Source organism: Salvelinus namaycush, chromosome 9, assembly GCF_016432855.1.
Source record: "Salvelinus namaycush isolate Seneca chromosome 9, SaNama_1.0, whole genome shotgun sequence".
Lineage (NCBI taxonomy): Eukaryota > Metazoa > Chordata > Actinopteri > Salmoniformes > Salmonidae > Salvelinus > Salvelinus namaycush.
In genome coordinates this window covers 32,362,802-32,387,449 of record NC_052315.1, presented here as the reverse complement: position 1 = coordinate 32,387,449, position 24,648 = coordinate 32,362,802, and the positions used below count along the sequence as shown (strand labels likewise).

The window sequence follows — 24,648 nt, the reverse complement described above, 5'->3', positions numbered from 1 at the left end:
GATCTAACGTGTACAGGCCTGAATAAGAATGAATACAACAACCATGTCTCAGTCACTAGTTAGCACAGTCATGGGTGGTACTGATAACTCAAAAATGTACTCAAAAGGCATACGTGAAATATGCAAATAAGCCTCAACACCCTACAGCGTTAAAAAAACACCCAAAATAAAACCTTTATCAATGCAGTTCCACAAAGAACCAGAACGTATTTTTGTAGAACCTTTTATGATGGTTCCTTTTGGAATGAAAAATGGTTATTTGGCGCTCTTGATTTTTTTATGGGTCTTCAAAGAACCATCCCATTTAAAGTTTGTTCAAAGAACTTAAAATGGTTCCCCTATGGCATCACTCTGAATAACCTTATTTGGTTCCAACTGGAACCGGTATTTTTAAGTGTAGGCTACTTACTAGAGGATCGTGAGGTGCTGTTGACAAACACGTTGAGGAACTTCTTGGAGAAGTGCATGTCAGCCTCAGGTGAGGAGTCTTCTGACGAGCTGAGGAGTTCTGGCCGCACCCCTCCGTTCCCCCGGAAGTACCCCACCTCCCCCATCCCCAGAGGGTCATCATCACACAGTGTAGACAGCTCACTGTCATCACTCAGCACAGAGGTACATCTGGGAAGGGCACGGTTCACACAGGTTAGTCATAATAGCTTAATAGAAGAAGACAATATAAAAGCATCCATAATGCCCTATAAAGTTGACTCCTGATAAATCAGCTTGGGACTGTTGTGACAGCACTGACTAAACAGGAGTAATTAAACAACTTGATGTAAATTACTTTTAAATTGCCAATAGAATAAAATTCAACTAAACCCTTCCACAATAAAGGTGGGCCCTTTCTCCAAGTAAGTACCTCCTGAGGCTGACCAGCTCCAGTGTAGTGTTCTCATCCACCACCAGAGTGTACTTCATAGAGTCGTATGCCAGACCGTCGTCATCCGGCTGGGACCGCAGAGGGAGGTCTCTCTCACACAGGGTGCCTTCCTGCTCCAACAGGGTTAGGTCTCGAACGCTCTCGTCGATGGGCGGAGAGCTATCCAGGTACTGGTGGCTGCCACCGTAGGATGACTGCTTCCTCAGGCAGCTCAGGAACGGGGAGGAGTCTCCCTCTTCCTCATCGTTGTCAGTGGAGTAGGTGAGGCTGAAGCATCGGTTGGTCTGGGCTGTGGGGATGTCCAGGGTCATGCTGTGTTTGACCGTGGTGATGCGTTCCAGGGAGGCCGTAGAACGTCCGGTGGGCTTGGCCTCTGTCTCGCGGCCCTCGTCCTTGTCAATCGCCACGCTCTCACTCAGACTGGGAGGGTCCAGCTCCTTCCTCTCCTCCAGCATCATCAGGTCGTTATTGGGCTCCACAGTATCATCATCATCCTCTTTTTCATCCTTCCTCTTGGTGTTTTTGCCTGATTTAGGGCTGGTGATTTCTTTCTCAGAGTCCTGAGTGTGATTGTTGTCTGTGGATACCCTGTTGCCATAACGCTCCACGATCACCGGTCTGATGGTGTCAGCTGTGGGATTGCTCTTGTACAGACAGGGGCCAAATCGATCGTTGGCTTTCCCTGTATTCCATTTGGGCAGCTCTGCACTCTTCTCCATCTTCTCTCTCTCCTTCCACTCCTTCCTCAGACCCTTACCTTTTTTATCCTTCGATTCCTTCGTCCCAGATTTCAGCATTTTTTCACCCGCAGCGTCGGTGAACGTGTCTGGCTCGATGTCTGAGGAAGGTGAGATGGTGTCCGAGACGGACACTGACCTCTTGAAACAGTCCTCGGGACAGCTAATTGGATAAGACCCCTCCAAGATCATCTTGTTCACCAGGTTGTTAAGCAACCAGGGTGAGTCTGAATTCTCGCTCAGCTCGTCCTCGCTCTCCGACTCGGACTCTCCCTCACTGTTAACGTCGTAGTCGTCAGCGTGAGTGGGTATAAGTCTGGGTCCCACTGGCAGGTAGAAGGAGCGTTTGAAGCTCTCCAGGCTGTGGTCGGGTTCTATCTGGAGTACCATCTGTTTGGAGATTCTGTCCTCACAGCGCGGGGGTGTGGGCAGGGCCTCATCTGGGTCAGGCTGGTGCTCATAGGGCAATTCATCATAATCATCTACACTCTGTAGGCCCATCAGAGCCTGGCCGTCATCATAGGGCTCTGGGGGCAGGATGGGGGAGTCAGCAGGGGGGGGGGTGGCTAGGCTGGGGGAGGGTAGTGGTGAAGGTAAGGGTGAGCCCACTTTGATGGGGTCTGGGTGGCCAAGGAGGAGCGATACCTTCATTCCCACAATGCTGCTGTCCTGTTCTAACTCGTTGTCAGGGCCCAGTTCCTGGTCGGAGGTGGGTGAGCTGGCCTCCTCGATGGAGTTGGTGAGGTGGGAGGAGCGTCCACTACTACTGTCATCACTGGTCATATCCAGCTCTGTCTCTGAGATGGAGGAGATCATATTGGAGACCAGGGGTCCTCCGCAGGCAAACGCTGCCTCCAGCTCCCCCTCAATGTCTGATTCTGACCCGGGAGAGCTCAGGTCATGCTCTTGGTCTGAGGTAGCGTAGCACCGCTTGGCGTTCATGTCAGCGATGCCAGGGTCCGAGGACGGAGAGGTGGAGTCATTGGCCGCCTCATTGGCTGTAGCTGGAAGCTCGCTCTGGTCAGTGCTTCTGGATTGGTCGAGAACATCGGAGCGGCTTGATGGCATATAGCTGGAGAAAGAAGCCAGCTCACAGGGCTCGATGGAGGGGAACTCAACGTAGACTGAGCTCTGGTTCTCCTTACATGCCATGTCATAGGTCTCCTTACACATGAACTCTACGTCAAAATCTTTCTCCAGCTCCTCACCTGACAGAGGGGTGTCAGCTCCGTCATTTCCCCCAATGGGAGCAGTGGAGGACAGGCATCGGCTGGTCCCGTCTGGGTCGTTTTCCAGTTCCAGGTCCAGGCCTGACTTAGTATTGACCGTGTAGGTGTCGGTGGGACGTCGCTGGGTGGACATGCAGGACCGTGAACTTTTGTGGTTGTGGTCAGCGTTGTTGAGGTCGTGGTCGACCTCGTGGTCGGCTGAGGAGTTAATGACCTCGTCAGAGCCCAGGTGAGACTTGTGTTGACCGAAGGAGCCTGATGGAGAGAGGGAGAGGATAGGGGATAGAGAGAGAAGAGAACAAGTGGAGATAAAATGAAGAGAGATGATAGAGGTTGAGGGAGATGAGAATGCAGAGAAGAAAAGAGATTAGAATTGATCATGAGAACATTATTGCAATAGCCACTTTAAACCAGAAGTCACCAGAGTAGGGATGGCAGTGATGGGAGCAGTAGATAAACAGACCTATCTAAACTATCCTCTGTGTTGGGCCCAAACACAGTCTATATCTATAGCTCTGGCCAGTGAGGACAGGACGACTACAATTTTACATCACGTCACTAGATGTTTATGGGGGATGACTTCTGATGTGCGGCCATTTTGTTTGCTATTATATTCGGGTCTCTCCCATCTGTTGCCATCCATGTCGCAGAGGGGCCTGCGAGGGGACTGGGGGTGGCCACCATCCCCTGCCTGTTTGGAGGGGGTACCTTTGCTCTGGGACGCTGGGGCCTGGGGGGCTGTTTGGGAAGGGCACTGGCCTGTCACGTGGCTCCCATCTTCCAGACAAGAGTGGGCTGGAGACAGACGGCCTGCACGCAAAAGGACAACAGCTTACAGTAACATTTAAAGACACAGCATCAATAGACAATACTAGGTAGATAAATTATCATACAAACATTTGTAGAAAACGTTTTCCTTAGAAAGCTAGGGTATTTGAGTGGAAATAAGCTGCTAGGTGTTGGCAGTGGTTTATTATTGGTAAGTAATAAGACAGCACAGTATTCACCTTGTGAGGTGGGCTTGCGTAGAGAGTGCTGCCAGCTGCCCTTCTTTGGAGAAAGACTGCTGTTGTTGTTCAATGAGTCCTGAGAGAGAGAGAGAGTGGTGGTGAGGTTAAGGGTGGTGGGCCGGCTCTTCAGCGTGCCCAGGGTAGGGGAAGGAGGAAGGGAAGCGGAGGGGGAGGGTGGAGCGTCAGGGTCCACCTCTTCATCCTCATCTTCCTCATCCTCGTCATCGATCATCTCAAACTCCTGGAAGTCATCCTGGAAGGAGCAGACCTGGTGGTGAATATCGCTCTTCTCCAGAATCAGACAGTCCTGACAGAGAGAGAGAGCGAGAGGGAGGATATGAAGGGAGGGGGAGAGAGAATGAGTAACTGGTGGTATGGCAGAGATTGCTTTAACAATATTTTAACATTGTGAGCAGCTAAAATGCAATGCTGTCAGCAATTCTCAAATGCTAGTATGAACAAAAGCAACAACCCCAGAGTCACCTTCCTGGGCTCATATACAATAGTTTTCAGAGAGCTGTGGGACAGTTAAACCCAGAGCAGCCTACAAGAAGAATATAACACTGCAGTATCCCATCAGCACACAAACACACATCAAAGCACTGCAGTAGGCTGGGGCTCAGGTGACTTGTCCACTCTGCTCCAAAGTCTAGAAGGAGAGAGAGTGAGAGAGAGAGAGAGAGAGCAAAGTGGATTGATGATGCCTCTCAGGTTTCAGCTGTTTTACAGTAAAATTAAATTTAAATTAGATTCAGATGTGTGTGTGCGCGCATTTGCATGCATGCTTTTGTCCAGGCTAAAAGCACTCAGCACATCTTTGTACTGTATATCTTTGTACATGCAAAAAGTATGGAAATAGTCCCTGTACCGTTCAGTATTTTTTATTTTTTTTACCTTTTATTTAACAAGGCAAGTCAGTTAAGAACAAATTCTTATTTACAATGACAGCCTACACCGGCCAAACCCAGACAACACTGGGCCTATTGTGTGCCGCCCTATGGGACTCCCAATCACAGCCAGTTGTGATACAGCCTGGAATCAAACCAGGGTGTCTGTAGTGACACATCAAGCTCTGAGATGCAGTGCCTTAGACCGCTGCGCCACCCGGGAACCCTAATCACAGTCTCCAAGTGACTAGTTGGTGGCAATAATTATAGATGATATCTTTATTTATTGTCATAGTCGCTACAATGTGAATAGACAAGTTGTTACATCACTCACTACAATCAACACAACACTATATTGCTTTTGACAGGAAGAACACTGGATTGAATATATTCTAGCTATCCACTTTGCATTTGAACAGCACAGCACTTTCCTCATCGGTCTCTTTCCCTCCTCTCTCTCTCTCAGCATCAAAGCCCACCTTCTTGTCCCCTTCACACAGGACTGCTAACGCCTGCTAAACCTTAACACCAGAGAAACTAAAATCAACCATCAATCTATAACCCAGGGGAAATCTAGAAGATACATGTACAGCACAGTTTCTCAGAGAAAGTCAAATGACAAAGCCTATTGTACAAGAGACATTTCACTTCTTTTATGGGGGTTGATCGATTGCTTTTCATTAGTATTACATTTTTTTTTGTGTGTGATCACATTTGTAGATCTATTAATCTTATAGTCATACTGATAGTTTTGTGTATTGGTAGTGTATTAATGATATTGTAATGTACTCATAACAGTATTACGCCATAGTGGACATTTAAACATTGACATGTGACATCATTTATCTACAGTTAAACATCACCAGATAAATAAGAATGTAATGACTACATTCTGCTCCTTGGTGGCAGTGGTGATAGTGGACAGCTATAAATATGAGTGTTTGTGGATCAATCCCCAGTTCTCAAGTACCCAAGGACATCCCACCATGTGGGTCCAGACAGAGCTGACATTCCCTCCCTTCTACAGGCCAGGCAGCCAGCCTGGCGGAAGCACAACCCTTCTGCTGACAATGAGTTTCCCCTCTCTCCCGGTCTCAACGATAGGAGCCAGCGCCATTATATCCAGAGGAATTAAATTGATAGGAGGGAGAAAATGTTGCTGTACTGTTTGTTAATGTGATAATGTGTCACAAACACAGAACACTATCGGTTCATTACATTCTACTAGTATATACTGTACATCCAACAACAGGAGACCAAACATACATATTCCTAATACATCCATGTTAATCCAAAAACAGATAGATTAATATTGATTGGTCCTGGTTTATCAATAGCATTTAGTGATTGATTAATAACACTAATGGCTCCTCTCCACGCCCTAATTATACAATGCAGTCGGAAAGTGTTCAGACCCCTTGACTTTTTCCACATTTTGTTACGCTACAGCCTTATTCTAAAATGAATGAAAAAAAAAAAATGGAAATAGCTTATTTACATAACTATTCAGACCCTTTGCTATGAGACTCGAAATTGAGCTCAGGTGCATCTTGTTTCCATATCATCCTTGATGTTTTTACAACGTGTGGTAAATTCAATTGATTGGACATGATTTGGAAAGGCACACATAAGGTCCCATAGTTGACAGTGCATGTCAGAGCAAAAACCAAGCCATGAGGTTGAAGGAATTGTCTGTAGGGCTCTGAGACAGGATTGTGTCGAGGCACAGATCTGGGGAAGGATACAAACAACATTTCTGCAGCATTGAAGGTCTCCAAGAACATAGTGGCCTCCATCATTCTTAAATGGAAGAAGTTTGGAACCACCAATGAATGGTCATTAATCAGAGATGGGGATTGGGCAGAAGGATAATCCCACTTTTCTGATTGGTTGTCAGCCTTGAAGATCAAAGAAAGTGTTAAAAGAACCCTCCACAAAATTATTTCAGTGCTTTATCACACACATACAGGTACATGTGTAAACAAACAGAAACCATTTAACTACGTGATAGAGGCTTAATGGGCTGATGACAATCACCCAATCAAATACATAAAACAAACACATACATGCACACACACACACACACACACACACACACAACACTCTCCAGCTCTGTTCTTAATCCAGAGTGTCAGTCCGATGTCAGCAGGATTAGTTCCTTTGTGGCTGGGCGACTTGGTGGGGGTGGGTTTGATGATGCAACATAACAAAGAGTGACACTGTCTCTGGCATACACCCACACATCTGTGGACTGAGCAGTCAGGGCCTGTTCGTTCCATTGGGTGATCTGCGTTTGAAATATGACATCTCAGACTGCAAGGATAAAAGCTTTGCTTTCTGAGGTTGTAGGCCCGGGTCGTCTCTACACACTGACAAATTGCTTTGTAGAAAGAACTTTGCATGTGACTGAAAAAATATAACTCAATTTCCCAGTTTTCTGTTGTTGTGGGATTAATGAGGCAGAAGCAAAAACATCTCTCTCTGCTTTGGGGAAGAGGAGGAATTGAGGAAGAAAGGAGGGGGTTTAAGGTAGGATCTCTCTGAACGGAGCTCTGCAAAGCAGTTAGGGAAGGAATGAGCAGTCAGGGGAGAGGGGAGAGAGAGGGAGGAGAAAAGGTGGAAAGGAATGATGCGGGAGGACTGTCTCTGCATAGCAGCAAACTGCACTGGGTTATTCACCCTTTTCTGCAGCTATGGCTCAAAGCCACACACATAAAACATTCACATCCCTCAGGAGAGAGAGGGGGGAGGGAGAGTGAAAATGGGGAGAGAGATAGAGAATGAGAGAAAGGGGTGACAGATAAATAATTAAAGAGGGAAACAGAGATATAGAGAGGAAGCAGACCCAGTGCTTCTCCAGTAGTACAGGTCTGTGGATTATCTCCAGAGCTCGGTCACTAAGAGGGGATTTGAGTTGTACATTACAGTACCATTCGTATTCTGCTCTGATGCTGGAACTGATGTTGATAGGATGGAAATGATAGGGCAGGGCTGAGCTTAGTATAAGGTCACTAATGTAATGAGCTCTAGTAACACAGGTATTAACAGCAAGTTACACTGCCGCTTATATAAGAGATGAGCCGAGTAACACACAAATTGGCAGTTATCACCTCCAATGGCTATACCGGGGAGTCTATCACTCCCTCTCTCTCATATTCAATCTTTCTCTCTCTCACTCTGCTTGCTGTCACCCACAGCAATTGTCAATCAAAGCCCTAAGCACCATGTGTTGGCAGAGACTCACACAGCCACACAAAGAAACCCAAACAGACTGACAGCCAAGTTGCTTTGCTTCAAATTTGTAGGAAGACATTTTTTTTCTATCTGTACTATAGGAGGAGCTTTTAGTTTACACAGCAGTAGTTTGAAGCCGTCTGCAAGCTAATCTATTTAATGATGAGAGCAGAATAGCCCCCAGAAAATTATACTAATTACAGACATGCTGTTTCACTACATTACATTGATGTATGTATGTGCCTGTGTGTTTGTGTATGTGTGTGCATGCATGTGTGTGTTCCACCTTCTCGTATGGATCAGAGTCGTAGTTGAGTCCTATTCCACAGTCATCTGTGATTTCAGACAGATCCTCATCATCAAACTCCTCCAGACTGATGTCATGGGCAGGCCTGGAAGAACAGGAGGGAGAACGTTAATACTTACACATAGTACACGCACACACCTACACACACCTACATCTACAAACAAACACACACATTTGTGATTTCACCTCCAGTCCTCATGTACTTGACCACCACCCTTCAGAGGTGAGCATCTCTGAGTGATTCCCACACAGAGTGGTCCGACCCTGGGGACGACTGCTCTGAGATATGGCGTGTCACTCTATTTGGGTCTGTGCCTCACTCACCAGACACTAGAACTCACACATCCTCCATATTTTGCTTTGATTTCTAAGCAGACAGAGTTCAGACATTATTTATTATTTTATTATGTTGTGCCCTCTTCACAACTGTCTTGGTGTATTTGGACCATGTTAGTTAGATGGTGATGTGGACACCAAGGAACTTGAAACTCTCGACCCGCTCCACTTCAGCCCCGTCGATGTTAATGGTGGCCTGTTTGGCCCTCCTTTTCCTATGGTCCACGATCAGCTCCATTGTCTTGCTCACATTGAAGGAGAGGTTGCTGTCCTAGCACCACACTGCCAGGTCTCTGACCTCCCTATAGGGTGTCTCATCATTGTAGGTGATCAGGCCTACCTCTGTTGTGACGTCAGCAAACTTAAGGATGGTGTTGGAATCATAGTCCGTAATAGTTTTCAAGCCCTGCCACATCCGACGAACGTCAGAGCCAGTGTAGTAGAATTCAATCTTAGTCCTGTATTGAAGCTTTGCCTATTTGATGGTTTGTGTAAATGCATAGCGGGATTTCTTATAAGCGTCCGGATTAGTGTCTTGCTCCTTGAAAGCTCGGTGGGGTTGTTGCCTGTAATCCATAGCTTCTGGTTGGGATATGTACGTACGGTCTAGAGGTAGACCGGTTAAATCGGCATGGCTGATTAATTAGGTCCAATTTCATAACAATCGGTAATCTGCCTTTTTGGATGCCGATTGTGGCCGATTACATTGCAATCCACGAGGAAACTGCATGGCAGGCTGACCACCTGTTACGCGATTGCAGCGTCAAAAGGACCTTGTGGTGGCAATGAGCCAAGGTAAGTTGCTAGCTAGCATTAAACTTATCTTATAAAAAAACAAATCAATCTTCACATAACCACTAGTTAACTACAGTACACATGGTTGATATTACTAGTTTAACTAGCTTGTCCTGCGTTGCATATAATCAATGCAGTGCCTGTTAATTTATCAAATCACAGCCTACTTCAACTTTGCCAAACGGGTGATGATTTAACTTCTTATGGCTGGGGGTGGTATTGAGTAGCTTGGATGAATAAGGTGCCCAGAGTAAACTGCCTGCTACTCAGGCCCAGAAGCTAAGATATGCATATTATTAGTATTGGATAGAAAACACTCTGAAGTTTCTAAAACTGTTTGAATGATGTCTGTGAGTATAACAGAACTTAAATGCCAGGCAAAAACCTGGGGAAAATCCAACCAGGAAGTGGGAAATCTGAGGTTTGTAGGCTTGCCTATCCAATATACAGTGTCTATGGGGTCATATTGCACTTCCTAGGGCGTCCACTAGATGTCAACAGTCTTCAGAACCTTGTTTGCTGCTTCTACTGTGAAGGATGAGGGAATAAGTCATGGGTCTGGCAGGAGTGCCACTCAGGCGCGCCCCGGTGAGAGTTAGCTGCGTTCCATCGCATTTCTACAGACAAAGGAATTCTCCGGTTGAAACATTATTGAAGATTTATGTTAAAAACATCCTTGATTCTATACATCGTTTGACATGTTTCTACGAACTGTAATGGAATTTTTTGAATTTGTCTGGCCTGCGCGTCATCAATTTGGATTTTGGAACTAAATGCGCAAACAAAAAGGAGGTATTTGGACAATTTATGGACGTTATCGAAAACAAAACAAACATTTATTGTGGAACTGGGATTCCTGGGAGTGCATTCTGATGAAGATCAAAGGTAAGTGAATATTTATAATGCTATTTCTGACTTCTGTTGACTCCACAACATGGCGGATATCTGTATGGCTTGTTTTGGTCTCTGAGCGCTGGACTCAGATTATAGCATGGTGTGCTTTTTCCGTAAAGTTTTTTTGAAATCTGCCACAGCGGTTGCATTAAGGAGAAGTTTATCTAAAGTTCCATGTAAAACACTTGTATCTTTAACAATGTTTATTATGAGTATTTCTGTAAATTGATGTGGCTCTCTGCAAAATCACCGAATGTTTTGGAGGCAAAACATTACTGAACATAACGCGCAAATAACGCGCTAAGATTTTTGGATATAAATATGAACTTTATCGAACAAAACATACATGTATTGTGTAACATGAAGTCCTATGAGTGTCATCTAATGATGATCATCAAAGGTTAGTGATTCCTTTTCTCTATTTCTGTTTTTTGTGACTCCTCTCTTTGGCTGGAAAAATGGCTGTGTTTTTCTGTGACTAGGTACTGACCTAACATAATCAGATGGTGTGCTTTCGTTGTAAAGCCTTTTTGAATAAATCGGACACTGTGGTGGGATTAACAACAAGTGTATCTTTAAAATGGTGTAAAATACTTGTATGTTTGATGAATTTTAATTATGAGATTTGTTTGAATTTGGCGCCCTGCACTTTCACTGGCTGTTGTCAAGTCGATCCCGTTAACGGGATCTCAGCCGTAAGAAGTTAACAAAAGCGCATTCACGAAAAAGCACATTCGTTACACAAATGTACCTAACCATAAACATCAATGGCTTTATTAAAATCAATACACAGCAGTATATTTTTTTAACCTGCATATTTAGTTAAGATAAATGCATGCTAGCAGACAATATTAACTAGGGAAATTGTGTCACTTCTCTTGCGTTCAATGCAAGCAGAGTCAGGGTATATGCAACAGTTTGGGCTGTTGCAAACTGTGTTCCTTCCTAACAAAGACCGTAATTAATTAGCCAAAATGTTACATAACATTGAAGGTTGTGCAATGTAACAGCAATATTTAGACTTAGGGTTGCAACCCGTTCGACAAAATACAGAATGGTTCTGTATTTCACTGAAAGAATAAACGTTTTGTTTTCAAAATGATCGTTTCTGGATTTGACCATATTAATGACCAAAGGCTTGTATTTCTGTGTGTTTATTATAATTAAGTCTATGATTTGATAGAGCAGTCTGACTGAGCGGTGGTAGGTAGGCAGCAGCAGGCTCGTATGCATTCATTCAAACAGCCCTTTCCTTCGTTTGCCAGCAGCTCTTAGCAATGCTTGAGGCACAGCGCTGTTTATGACTTCAAGCCTATCAACTCCCAAGATTAGGCTGGTGTAACCAATGTGAAATGGCTAGCTAGTTAGCGGGGTGTGAGCTAATAGCGTTTCAAACGTCACTCGCTCTGAGACTTGGAGTAGTTGTTCCCCTTGCTCTGGATGGGGAACAACCTGTCCCAAATTAATATAGTTTCGGAGTTCATTTTGATATTTAAACCTGTGTGTCCTGATTGCGTCTGATGTAGGTGGACAAAATCAACATCCGTGCGATGGCACACTCGGACACACACACTCGTCAGCATGTTAGACTACACACGCTGAGCATCATTCACAGGTGATAGTGTCACCCATCAGACTAATCTACATTTAATATTGTCTTTACATATACTAAATAATATGTGTGAAATTAGATTTGATTTAGAATGGGCCATTATTATGCTCCTGTTGGAAGAGGGGCAGGGGAAATAAGTCATGTATGCACTAAAATAGCGAATGGAGGATGCTTTTCCCGCGGTTCATTTTCATGCAAGCCAGGTAGGCAGGCTACTCCGGTTGTAAAGCAAAGCAATGTGCTTAGTATTAGGATTGTTGAGAAATACATTTAGCCTATAGAAAGCTGATATGGCCTCTATTAAAAAGAGGATACTCAAAACTCTTCACGCAATTGCATAGCCTATAGTGAATTTTGCACAACATAAGCTCATTGCTCTCATGAAGTGTTCGATTTGATTTTCGAATGCATTTGTATTGATGTCAGAGTGATTAGAGGATTACAGGAGCGCAGACTACCAGGCCATTAGTGACAAGTTTGGTGGCCTACTAATGACCATCAGCGGCATCAGAGCGCAGTTTTGGAGAAGCCTAGTTACCGTGACTAAACAATCACATGGAATTTGACTGCGGTCATGACTCATGAACGCAGATGTGGCAGTAACACGGTCACTGTAACAACCCAGGGCAGGGCATGTGTGTTGCTAATGGGATTGCATTCTACACTCTTAGAAAAAAAGGAGCTATCTAGAACTTCTTCGGCTGTCCCCATAGGAGAACCCTTTGAAGAACCCTTTCGGGTTTCAGGTAAAACCCCTTTGGGTTCCAGGTAGAACACTTGGAACCAAAAAGGGTTATCCTATGGGGACAACTAAAGAACCCTTTCGTAACCCTTTTTTCTAAGTGTGTAGCTAGCTCTCAATTCTGGGAGGTGAATCTAGCACTGCCAGGTATCTGAGAGAAGTCGAACTCCACTCTTGATTCCAGAACTCCACCCAGGAGGAGCAGCCTTAGAATAGAATTAGTCTAGTTTATTCTTCTAAATTCTAATCATCAAAAGGGGGGGGGGGTGGCTCCTTTCAGCTCCACTCCCACTTTATCTTTCTGTAAGAGATTCCTGGTGATGTAGATGACTAATATGACTCATCCCCTGGGCACAAACTGGTTGAAACATTATGTGTCAGCGTAATTTGTCAACCTTAGGTGACGTGGAATCTTTAAAAAATACATTGGATTTGAAAAAGTAATGAACAAAAATCATCAACTGTTGTTTTAAGGGTGACATTTCAACCACAGGATTCTGTCATCATGGTAACCTCATTTCAACAAAATAGGTTTGAATTTTTACCTATAAAACAACATAAGATCTTCTATGTTAAATCCACAATCAGAAATAAGAAACAATAGGCTAGGCAGCACCCCCTACTGGAGAATGGATTTACAGCTACCATTTGGCCTTCCATCCAGGGTTTTACATTTACATTTTACATTTAAGTCATTTAGCAGACGCTCTTATCCAGAGCGACTTACAAGTACATACATTCATACTTTTTTGTACTGGCCCCCCGTGGGAAACGAACCCACAACCCTGGCGTTGCAAGCGCCATGCTCTACCAACTGAGCTACACGGGACCGGATACACGGGACCGGATTTTAACCAATCCCAGTCCTGCATAGCTATGAAATTTGACAGACTATTACCAATGAGCTATTATGAGAATGATTGTTGAGAGCTCTCCACTTAAACTAAATAGATCCACTGTTGCTACTGAAGTCATTCCAAAGGGTAGGTTTAACAGAGTTTAACAGATCAAATGTGACCATACTTTATCACTCATATATTATCAAGGATGCTATTTCAGCCTATAGAGCATTTGCAAAGTCATCAACAACTATTGTTTCAATTCAACAACAAAAAAATAGACAATACAATAGGCCTAAGGTTTCAAGCTCTGGTTGATTTAAAATGTCATGATATTGAATTGTGTTTGGTTGTCAACGCAACCAAATATCAACATTTGAAGGAGATGCATCTTCTGCTTGGATAGATCCATCTGTACCACTGACTGAGTCTGGCTTTAATTGCAGTTGGTCTACAAATTAATAATTGATATGTTGGAATCAAATCTCCATCTCAACCAAAAATCTAAATTAAAGAATAGGTATAAATCAAATCAAACTTTATTTAAAGTACATTTAAAAGTTTGATTTTATTTAGTCCTATTCTTTAACATAGATTTTTGGTTGAGATGGAGACCAAGCTAAGGTACACAATAGTAGGTGTTGATAGACAGAAGGTACACTTTGATAAAAGGTGTAAATTGGTCATCAAAAAGAAAGGACCAAGGCACTCTTCATATAATTAATCAAAATGCCTTCATTTGTATGGCATGTTCAATGGAAACAAAGTTTTAAAACTGATGCGTTTCGGCTGCATGGCCTTCATCAGGGAGTACAAAATAATAAATAGACTATTAACTTGTCGACAAGTTAACAAATTATATATGTTGGAGTCACGTCTCCAACAAGTTTAAGAATAGGATTAAGCCAGTTTCTCAGATTGAACTATCCAAGCAGTAGGTAAATCTACTTTAAATGTTGATATTTGGTTGTATTCCCAACCAAACTCAATTCAACATCACTGTTGAAATACAGTGAGTTAAGGCTATCTTACAAAACTAATGAAACATTCAACCTTAAAATGAGTAACATATCCATGGCCACATTTTGCTGTTACTGTACACTTTTCTTCTTATGTAAACATATAGGAAGAAATACTGATACCAACAGACTGATACCAACAGGCTCAGAGACCATTTCTATCTACAAGCCATCAGACTGCTGTACACTTGAACTGGACTGACCACCTGCTCTGATTCTCTGCACCTTGGCACACATGCACTCACTCATATGCATACACCCACACACATCACAACTGCTGCTACAAGAATCTTATTATACTGCTCAGTTTATACACTGCCCCCATCCCTCAATACACAAGTAAATATTGGACTATATAAAGTGGGCATGTTCAAGGTAGCATGCTTAGGTCGTCACAGGTCTGTGGAGAGCGTCGCAATTGCTTTAATAATCTGTGCAGAACCTCGAACGGAATTGATCACTTGCATCATGTACTTTTAATATAATCTCAACTGCAATCCAGGTCATTTGGTTCTGTTATTATATGAAGCATAGCGATAACACAATCTGTTGTATGAATGAACAAAATATCTGATATTGTATTTTCATTTGAACTTTGCTGTGCTTTTACATGGTTGAAAGCACATTGATAGACATTTGTGACAACAAACAAAAATCCGACATTGCTTTTCCGATGGATGGTTGGTTGAAAGAATGGATGGATGGTTGAAAGAATAGTGATAATTCACATCATATATGGCTGACTTTTTGAGTGGGTGAGTGCCTTCATAAAGTATTCACACCCCTTGACCTTTTCCACATTTTCTTGTATTACCGACTGAATTTAAAACAGATTAAAATTGAGTTTTTTTGTCACTGACCTACACACAATATCCCATAATGTCAAAGTGGAATTATGTTTTGTGAAAATGTTTGAAATTAATAAAAAATGTAAAGCTGAAATGTCTTGAGTCAATAAGTATTCAACCCTTTTGTTATGAAAAGCCTAAATAAGTTCAGGAGTTTCAAACACAGATTCAACCACAAAGATCAGGGAGGTTTTCCAATGCCTTGCAAAGAACGGAACATATTGGTGGATGAAATAAAAATACATTAAAAAAAGAAGACTTTGAATATCACTTTGAGCATGGTGAAGTTATTAATTACACTTTGGATGGTGTATTAATGCACCCAGATACAAGCGTCCTACCTAACTCAGTTGCCAGAGAGGAAGGAAACCACTCAAGGACTTTACCATGAAGAAAATGTTGACTTTAAAACAGTTACAGAGTTTAATGGCTGTGATAAGAGAAAACTGAGGATGGATCAACAACATTGTAGTTACTTCACAATACTAACCTAATTGTAAAAAGAAGGAAGCCTGTACAGAATAAAAATATTCCAAAACATGCATCCTGTTTGCAACAAGGCACTAAAGTAATTAGAGGTTGACCGACTATGATTTTTCAAAGCCGATATTGGAGGACCAAAAAAACCAGATACCGATTAACCGGACAATTTTTATTTATATATATATATATATATATATATATATATATATATATATATATATATATGTGTGCATGTGTCAGCATATGGTTTCACAAGGGGTCTGAGGATCTCATCTCGGTACCTAATGGCAGTCAGGCTACCTCTGGCGAGCACATGGAGGGCTGTGCGGCCCCACAAAGAAATGCCACCCCACACCATGACTGACCCACTGCCAAACCGGTCATGCTGGAGGATGTTGCAGGCAGCAGAACGTTCTCCATGGCGTCTCCAGACTCTGTCACGTCTGTCACATGTGCTCAGTGTGAACCTGCTTTCATCTGTGAAGAGCACAGGGCGCCAGTGGCGAATTTGCCAATCTTGGTGTTCTCTGGCAAATGCCAAACGTCCTGCACAGTGTTGGGCTGTAAGCACAACCCCCACCTGTGGACGTCGGGCCCTCATACCACCCTCATGGAGTCTGTTTCTGACCGTTTGAGCAGACACATGCACATTTGTGGCTTGCTGAAGGTCATTTTGCAGGGCTCTGGCAGTGCTCCTCCTTGCACAAAGGCGGAGGTAGCGGTCCTGCTGCTGGGTTGTTGCCCTCCTACGGCCTCCTCCACATCTCCTGATGTACTGGCCTGTCTCCTGGTAGCGCCTCCATGATCATGAGGAAGGTGAGGGATCAGCCCAGAACTACACGGCAGGACCTGGTCAATGACCTGAAGAGAGCTGGGACCACAGTCTCAAAGAAAACCATTAGAAACACACTACGCCGTCATGGATTAAAATCCTGCAGCGCACGCAAGGTCCCCCTGCTCAAGCCAGCGCATGTCCAGGCCCGTCTGAAGTTTGCAAATGACCATCTGGATGATCCAGAGGAGGAATGGGAGAAGGTCATGTGGTCTGATGAGACAAAAATAGAGCTTTTTGGTCTAAACTCCACTCGCCGTGTTTGGAGGAAGAAGAAGGATAAGTACAAACCCAAGAACACCATCCCAACCGTGAAGCATGGAGGTGGAAACATCATTCTTTGGGGATGCTTTTCTGCAAAGGGGACAGGACGACTGCACCGTATTGAGGGGAGGATGGATGGGGCCATGTATCGCGAGATCTTGGCCAACAACCTCCTTCCCTCAGTAAGAGCATTGAAGATGGGTCGTGGCTGGGTCTTCCAGCATGACAATGACCCGAAACACACAACCATGGCAACTAAGGAGTGGCTCCGTAAGAAGCATCTCAAGGTCCTGGAGTGGCCTAGCCAGTCTCCAGACCTGAACCCAATAGAAAATCTTTGGAGGGAGCTGAAAGTCCGTATTGCCCAGCGACAGCCCCGACACCTGAAGGATCTGGAGAAGGTCTGTATGGAGGAGAGGGCCAAAATCCCTGCTGCAGTGTGTGCAAACCTGGTCAAGAACTACAGGAAACGTATGATCTCTGTAATTGCAAACAAAGGTTTCTGTACCAAATATTAAGTTCTGCTTTTCTGATGTATCAAATGCTTATGTCATGCAATAAAATGCAAATTAATTACTTAAAAATCATACAATGTGATTTTCTGGATTTTTGTTTTAGATTCCATCTCTCACAGTTGAAGTGTACCTATGATAAAAAGTACAGACCTCTACATGCTTTGTAAGTAGTAAAACCTGCAAAATCGGCAGTGTATCAAATAATTGTTCTCCCCACTGTGTGTGTGTGTGTGTGTGTGGCTAACTAGCTAGCCATTTCACATCGGTTACACCAGCCTAATCTTGGGAGTTGATAGGCTTGAAGTCATAAACAGCTCAATGCTTGAAGCATTGCGAAGAGCTGCTGGCAAAACGCACGAAAGTGCTGTTTGAATGAATGCTTACGAGCCTGCTGGTGCCTACCATCGCTCAGTCAGACTGCTCTATCAAATCATAGACTTAATTATAACATAATAACACACAGAAATACGAGCCTTAGGTCATTAATATGGTTGAATCCGGAAACTATCATCTCGAAAACAAAATGTTTCTTCTTTCAGTGAAATACAGAACCGTTCTGTATTTTATCAAACAGGTGGCATCCATAAGTCTAAATATTGCTATTACATTGCACAACCTTCAATGTTATGTCATAATTATGTAAAAGTCTGGCAAATTAATTATGGTCTTTGTTAGGAAGAAATGGTCTTCACGCAACAAGCCAGGCGGCCCAAACTGCTGCATGTACCCTGACTCTGCTTGTACAGAATGCAAGAGAAGTGACACAAATTCCCTAGTTAATATATTGCCTGCTAACATGAATTAAAGTAAATATGCAGGTCAAAAAAATAGGTTAAAAAAAATATTAAAAAAGCATTGATGTTTATGGTTAGGTACATTGATGCAACGACAGTGCTTTTTTCACAAATGCGCTTGTTAAATCATCATTAATTTGGCGAAGTAGGCTGTGATTCGATGATAAATTAACAGACACCGCATTGATTATTTGCAATGCATGACAAGCTAGTTAAACTATTAATATCATCAACAATGTGTAGTTAACTAGTGATTATGTTACGATTGATTGTTTTTTATAAGATAGGTTTAATGCTAGCTAGCAACTTACCTTGGCTCCTTGCTGCACTCGCGTAACAGGTGGTCAGCCTGCCACACATTCTCCTTGTGGAGTGCAATGTAATCGGCGTCCAAAAATGCCGATTAACGATTGTTGTGAAAACTTGAAATCGGCCATGCCGATTAATCGGTCGACCTCTAAAAGTAATACTGCAAATAAAACGTTTTGTCCTGAATACAAAGTGACATGTTTGGGCCAAGTACCACTCTCCATATTTACAAGCATAGTGGTGGCTGCATCATGTTATGGGTATGCTTGTAATCGTAAAGTCTTAGGGGAAAAAAAACGGAATGGAGCTAAGCCCAGGCACAATCCTAGAGGAAAACCTGGTTCAGTCTGCTTTCCACCAGACACTGGGAGATGAATTCACCTTTCAGCAGGACAATAACCTAAAACACAAGGCCAAATCTACACTGGAGATGCTTACCAAGAAGACAGTGAATGTTCCTGTGTGGCCGAGTTATAGTTTTGACTTAAATCTACTTGAAAATCTATCGCAAGATCTGAAAATGGTTGTTTAGCAATGATCAACAACCAATTTGACCGAGCTTGAAGAATTTGAAAAGAATAAAAATGGGCAAATGTTGCAAAATCCAGGTGTGGAAAGCTTTTAGAGACTTGCCCAGAAAGACTCACAGCTGTAATCACTGCCAAAGGTGTATCTACAAAGTACTGACTCAGGGGTGTGAATACTTATGTAAATTAGATATATCCTTCTTTTTTTTCCCTAAATGAGCAAACATTTCTAAAAACATGTTTTCACTTTGTCATTATGGGGTATTGTGTGTAGATGGGTAAGGCACTTTTTCATCAATTTTGAATTCAGGCTGTAACACAACACAATGTGGAGTAAGTCAAGGGGTATGAATACTTTCTGAAAGCAATGTATCTCATTGATCAACGTCTCAACCAAATATCCACATTGAAATGGTGTGCCCAGTGGGATAGGACCTCTCCAACTCACCCCCCCCCGTCTCTCATTTAAGAAAAAAATAAAAAATAAAAGTTCATGTTGGAATACACTAAGTGACATGAGCAACATTAATAAAAGTACTACAGTAAGGCTTTATGGTTGTTATAGAGGAACCAAATGTTTCAGCAGAGTTTATGCTCAAACTGAATCCATGAAAATAATACCTACATGTGTCTAATATTAGATCCATAACGGAATCTGCTCCTTCATGGGTTATGAAACAGAATATTATCATAATCTGTAACATTTCTGTTCATATCACCTACAGCCATATTGTATTTTGTTTTATGTTTTTCAATTGAAGAGAAAAATGTATCTGGCAACAGCCTAGCAGTGGATTATAGAGGTGAAGGCTGCATCTTTAAGAATGAGTCAAATCTAGAAATGCCTGACAGTCAGAGAATGCACATGTAGACCTATACGGAGTTAAACTAAGCTTATACTGTGCTGCTTGAACAGATGTATTTTAGTTTCTACCATGAAATCTTAATTTAAATCAGAATCAGTCTTTTTGATCTGACATAACAAGTTTATATTTACCAATACCATATGTTGGTGTAGAGGAAATCATGCATGTAGTATAATTATTTTTTTTTAAGGAATTAATGCAGATGCAAAAATAAGTGAACACCAAGTTGCATTGGTTAAATTAAGTAGGTAAGTAGAATCCAGTGGGGAAATAATTTGGTAGCAAATGAACCAATCAAAGGAGAGATAGTTAGGAAAGTGTTTGAGCGGGACTAAGAAACCTGAGCTGTGTTCAAATACCCATACTATACTGTATGCAACATATTTATTGAGTATATACTACTAGTTAATTTTACTATACTGTAAATGAACAGTATCATTTCAGTTGAACATACTAGAGCTTCGCCTGTCTACCGGAAGTTGATACTGTTGCTATGCAACCTCTTGCTAGCATAACAAATTACTAGCTAAACATTTTACGATTTTGGGTGTGTTCGTAAATGCAATCTGGAGTGCCAGAGTGCGCTCTGGGCGTTCGTAAATCCAGAGCGTTGTCACATTGTCTGTTCGTAAATTCAGAGCGTTCTGCTCTCGGAGCGTTCAGAGCACACACTAGACGCTCTGGCCGAGGAGTAGGGTTGATCCAAGCGTTCAATGGCAGTCAAGCACCCAAGCTAACTGGCTAACGTTTTCTAGCTACTTCCAGACACGAATGAGAGAACACTTCACTCTGACCATTTTACTCGCTGGTTAGGCGGTTTTCATGTTATCCAGAGAGTTGGTGACTGTAACTGTGTTGCTGGCAACAATTTAATTCCACTTTTTTATGCTGACATTTACTGACACCGACCATATTCAATGGATGTTGGGCATTTGTAAATTCATGAGTTATTCTGCGCGAGACTGCTTTGAAATTGGAGCAGATAGCCATTGAATTGCAAGACTATACCACTTAGCTTAGAATTATGTAAATAATCAAGTCAATAAACGTTGGGTAGTTAGATAGCAGATACAGTTGAAGTCGGAAGTTTACATACACTTAGGTTGGAGTCATTAAAACTTGTTTTTCAACCACTAGACAAATTTCCTGTGAACAAACTATAGTTTCGGCAAGTCAGTTAGGACATCCACTTTGTGCATGACAAAATTTATTTTTCCAACAATTGTTTACAGACAGATTATTTCACTTCATAATTCACATTGAAACAACATCTCAAGACATCAGTCAGGAAGTTAAACCTTGGTCGCAAATGGGTCTTCCAAATTGACAATGACGCCAAGCATACTTCCAAAGTTGTGGCAAAATGGCTTAAGGACAATAAAGTCAAGGTATTGGAGTGGCCATCACAACACCCTGACATCAATACCATAGAAAATGTGTGGGCAGAACTGAAAAAGCGTGTGTGAGCAAGGAGGCCTACAAACCTGACTCAGTTACACCAGCTCTGTCAGAAGGAATGGGCCAAAATGTAACCAACTTATTGTGGGAAGCTTGTGGAAGCCTACCTGAAACGTTTGACACAAGTTAAACAATTTAAAGGCAATGCTATCAAATACTAATTGAGTGTATGTAAACTTCTGAACCCCTGGGAAAGTGATGAAAGAAATAAAAGCTGGAATAAATCATTCTCTCTATTATTCTGACATTTCACATTCTTAAAATAAAGTGGTGATCCTAACTCACCTAAGACAAGGAATTTTTACTAGTATTAAATGTCAGGAACTGTGAAAAACTGAGTTTAAATGTATTTGGCTAAGATGTATGTAAACTTCCGACTTCAACTGTAGTTAATATACTGCCTGGCAAGTTTGATGTATTAGTAGCCAACATACCGGTACATACTGCTATAATGCTATGCGGTTCATAAGGATAGCGTAGCTAAAAATAGTCAGCCAAGATAATGTGTAATGTGACTTATTTGAAAAGGCATTACTTTATAAAAAATGTCTAAATTTTCTTAACATTTGTCATAATTAGTTAAAGCAAGAATTTGTATCCGCTCTCGACGGACTTCACATGCATATTTTCCGCCATTTTCTTAAAATCTGAAAAGTTATGAAGCCACGCCCATTTTCTGAAGAATTGCATTATGGTCCCTAAAAGCACAGAAATAGTGTCCACTACATGTATACTTTGTATTTTGGCTAATTTAGTATGTCATCAGGGAACTTTTGGTATACTAACTATATCCAGACTATGACCAATAAGCATACTATATACACAATTTACGTCACAAATAGTACGGTTAGTATGAGTATTCGAACACAGCTTTGGTCAGTTTAGTGTTACCCATTCAGGTGAATGCAAAGCATACCATGCTGAAAGGAAAGGAGATCTCAGAGGACATCAGGACGAGGGTAATGAGAGCACATCAGTCTGGGGAAGGCTATAAAATCATCTCAAAAAGGTTTGAGCTCAGTCCACTGTGAGACTAATAATTTACAAATGGAGAGCATTTTTAACATGACAGCAACTCAGCCTAGAAGTGGACTCCCTTCCAAAATATCCCCAAGAGTCACAAGAACAATAATAAATCAGGTAAAAGCCAACCCAAACATATCATCTAGAGATTTGCATACCTCCCTTGCTGCATCTCAGGTAACTGTGCATTCTTCAACAATAAGAAGAACACTGAATCAAAATTGGAGGGTTGCTAGGAAGAAGCCTCTGCTGTCAAAAAAGAAGCAAACTGCTCGTCTTAACTGCCAGAGTCCATCTGGACAAACTGAAGGTTTCTGGAAGTCCATTCTCTGGACCGATGAGTCCAAAATTGACCGTTTTGGTCACAATCAACAGTGCTATGTGTGGCGAAAACACTACCTACCACCAAAATAACCTTATCCCAACAGTCAAGCATTGTGGTGGGAATGTCAAGATCTGGGGCTGCTTTTCCTCCTCTGGACCTGGATGACTCCACATCATTAAGGGAACCATGAATTCTGTGGTATACCAGGAGATTCTTGAACAGAACGTCAAGCCATCAGCTGGGATGAAAATGGGTCTTCCTACAAGACAATGAGCCAAAGCATTCAAGGAAATCTACCAAAGAATGGCTCAGGAGAAAGACGATTTGTGTTTTGGATTGGCCAAGTCAAAGTCCTGACCTAAATCCAATCGAGATGCTGTGGCAGGACCTGAAGCGTGCAGTTCATGCCAGAAACCCCTCAAACCTCACTCACTTGGCTGAGCTCTGTAAGGAGGAGTGGGCAAAAATTCCTCAAAACAGATGTCAGGGACTGATTACTGGCTATAGGAGACGTTTACTCCAAGTTATCGCTGCTAATGGAGGTGCCACAAGCTATTGACTGAAGGAGTTCATATATTTTTGCACACATCAAATCTGAATTTCTATTAAATCAACCACTTTTGTTAAATAAACAATGAAAATATATATTTTTGGTTTCTGTCATTTACTTGGAATGTCTTTATTACGAATTTGGTTTTAGATAAGGATTATATATGCTTATTTTAATATTTTATAGCAAAATAATGACCAGCCCTGTAGGGTTCACATGTTTTCAAGCAGTACTGTATTTACCCCAAACCATGAGCACAGATGTGAAGTGTTAAACTATCCAATCAACAATAGGTGGATACACGTTGTGGCTATTGATGTTAAATGAAAAGTGTAATCTATAGCCTATTGTAACTGAGCTCACAGCACCCATTTCGGGCTATGTTTGTCTCAACAGGGCGTGGGCCTCATTCCCTCCGCCTCTGAGGTAATTGAATCTCAGCTAGAGAATGCGCCAGCCAGGCAGGCAAACGACATGACCGCCAAATATCTATAGCTTGTCCTCCCTGTGAACATTCCTCCTCTCTCCCCTTTGCTCTTAAAGGCAGTTATGTGTTGTGTATAGCTCAAGGGTATTTTCTAAACGAACTCACATCAAGCGAGAGACAAAAACATAAGCAACCAACACAGCATCAGCTACGCGCTGCACGTAGTGATATACCTATATAACGACGTAGAGCAGCATCATCAGCATCCAATAGTCCTATATGTCTCATGTTGATAATAATACAATGCGGTAATATCAACAAAACTGACTAACATACTAACGGTTCACCCCATCCTCGCACATCCGCCTGTATCACCTCCTCCCTTCAGTATTGGGCGCTCGAGGATAGCCTACCCGCTATGCCCAGCCACCCTTCATTGCTCCGTCTGCGGGTTTGTTGTCTTACCTGCAGCCTGGAGGAGAGAGGGAGTGGAAGGTGGAGAGTGAGAACATCTCATCCCTGTCCGCCATCTTCCTCCAGAAACGACTCGAAGTGACTGCAGATAAACACTGAGGGAGCGCGACAGACGGACGCAATATGGACAACGCAGTTTCTCTCGCTTTTCCTCCCTCTATCCTACTTTCACGCTGTTAAAGATGCTCCTTGCCTCGACCTAGCCAAATCAGATACACGTACTCAACATCACCATCAAATCTGACTTGAGCTGCTATCCACTCTACGGCCCGGAAATGGCAGAGTACAGAGAAAAAGAACAACAATGTGGTAATCACAGAAACAAATCGTATCTGCTCCCGATGCGGCCAGCCCAGCCAGCCAGCCTGTCGCGCACACACACGCAGCCTGCCTTGCCAAATATCTGCTGTGATCTTGCCTGTGAAACAAAGC

At 42.6% G+C, this 24,648-nt stretch overlaps 1 protein-coding gene across 1 annotated transcript in view; it reads right to left on the bottom strand.

The window, feature by feature from the left end:
- LOC120053241 (C-Jun-amino-terminal kinase-interacting protein 2-like) overlaps positions 1–24,272 on the bottom strand; it is a 29,432-nt gene extending 5,160 nt beyond the window's left edge. The window contains exons 1-8 of the mRNA XM_039000387.1: positions 24,208–24,272; positions 8,264–8,369; positions 3,854–4,163; positions 3,483–3,656; positions 2,227–3,101; positions 1,065–2,052; positions 860–968; positions 410–618 (exon numbers count right to left, since the gene is read on the bottom strand). Coding sequence (XP_038856315.1) covers positions 410–618; positions 860–968; positions 1,065–2,052; positions 2,227–3,101; positions 3,483–3,656; positions 3,854–4,163; positions 8,264–8,369; positions 24,208–24,272 — 2,836 coding nt within the window. The remainder of the gene's footprint in view (positions 1–409; positions 619–859; positions 969–1,064; positions 2,053–2,226; positions 3,102–3,482; positions 3,657–3,853; positions 4,164–8,263; positions 8,370–24,207) is intronic.
- Between the last annotated feature and the right edge of the window lie 376 nt (positions 24,273–24,648).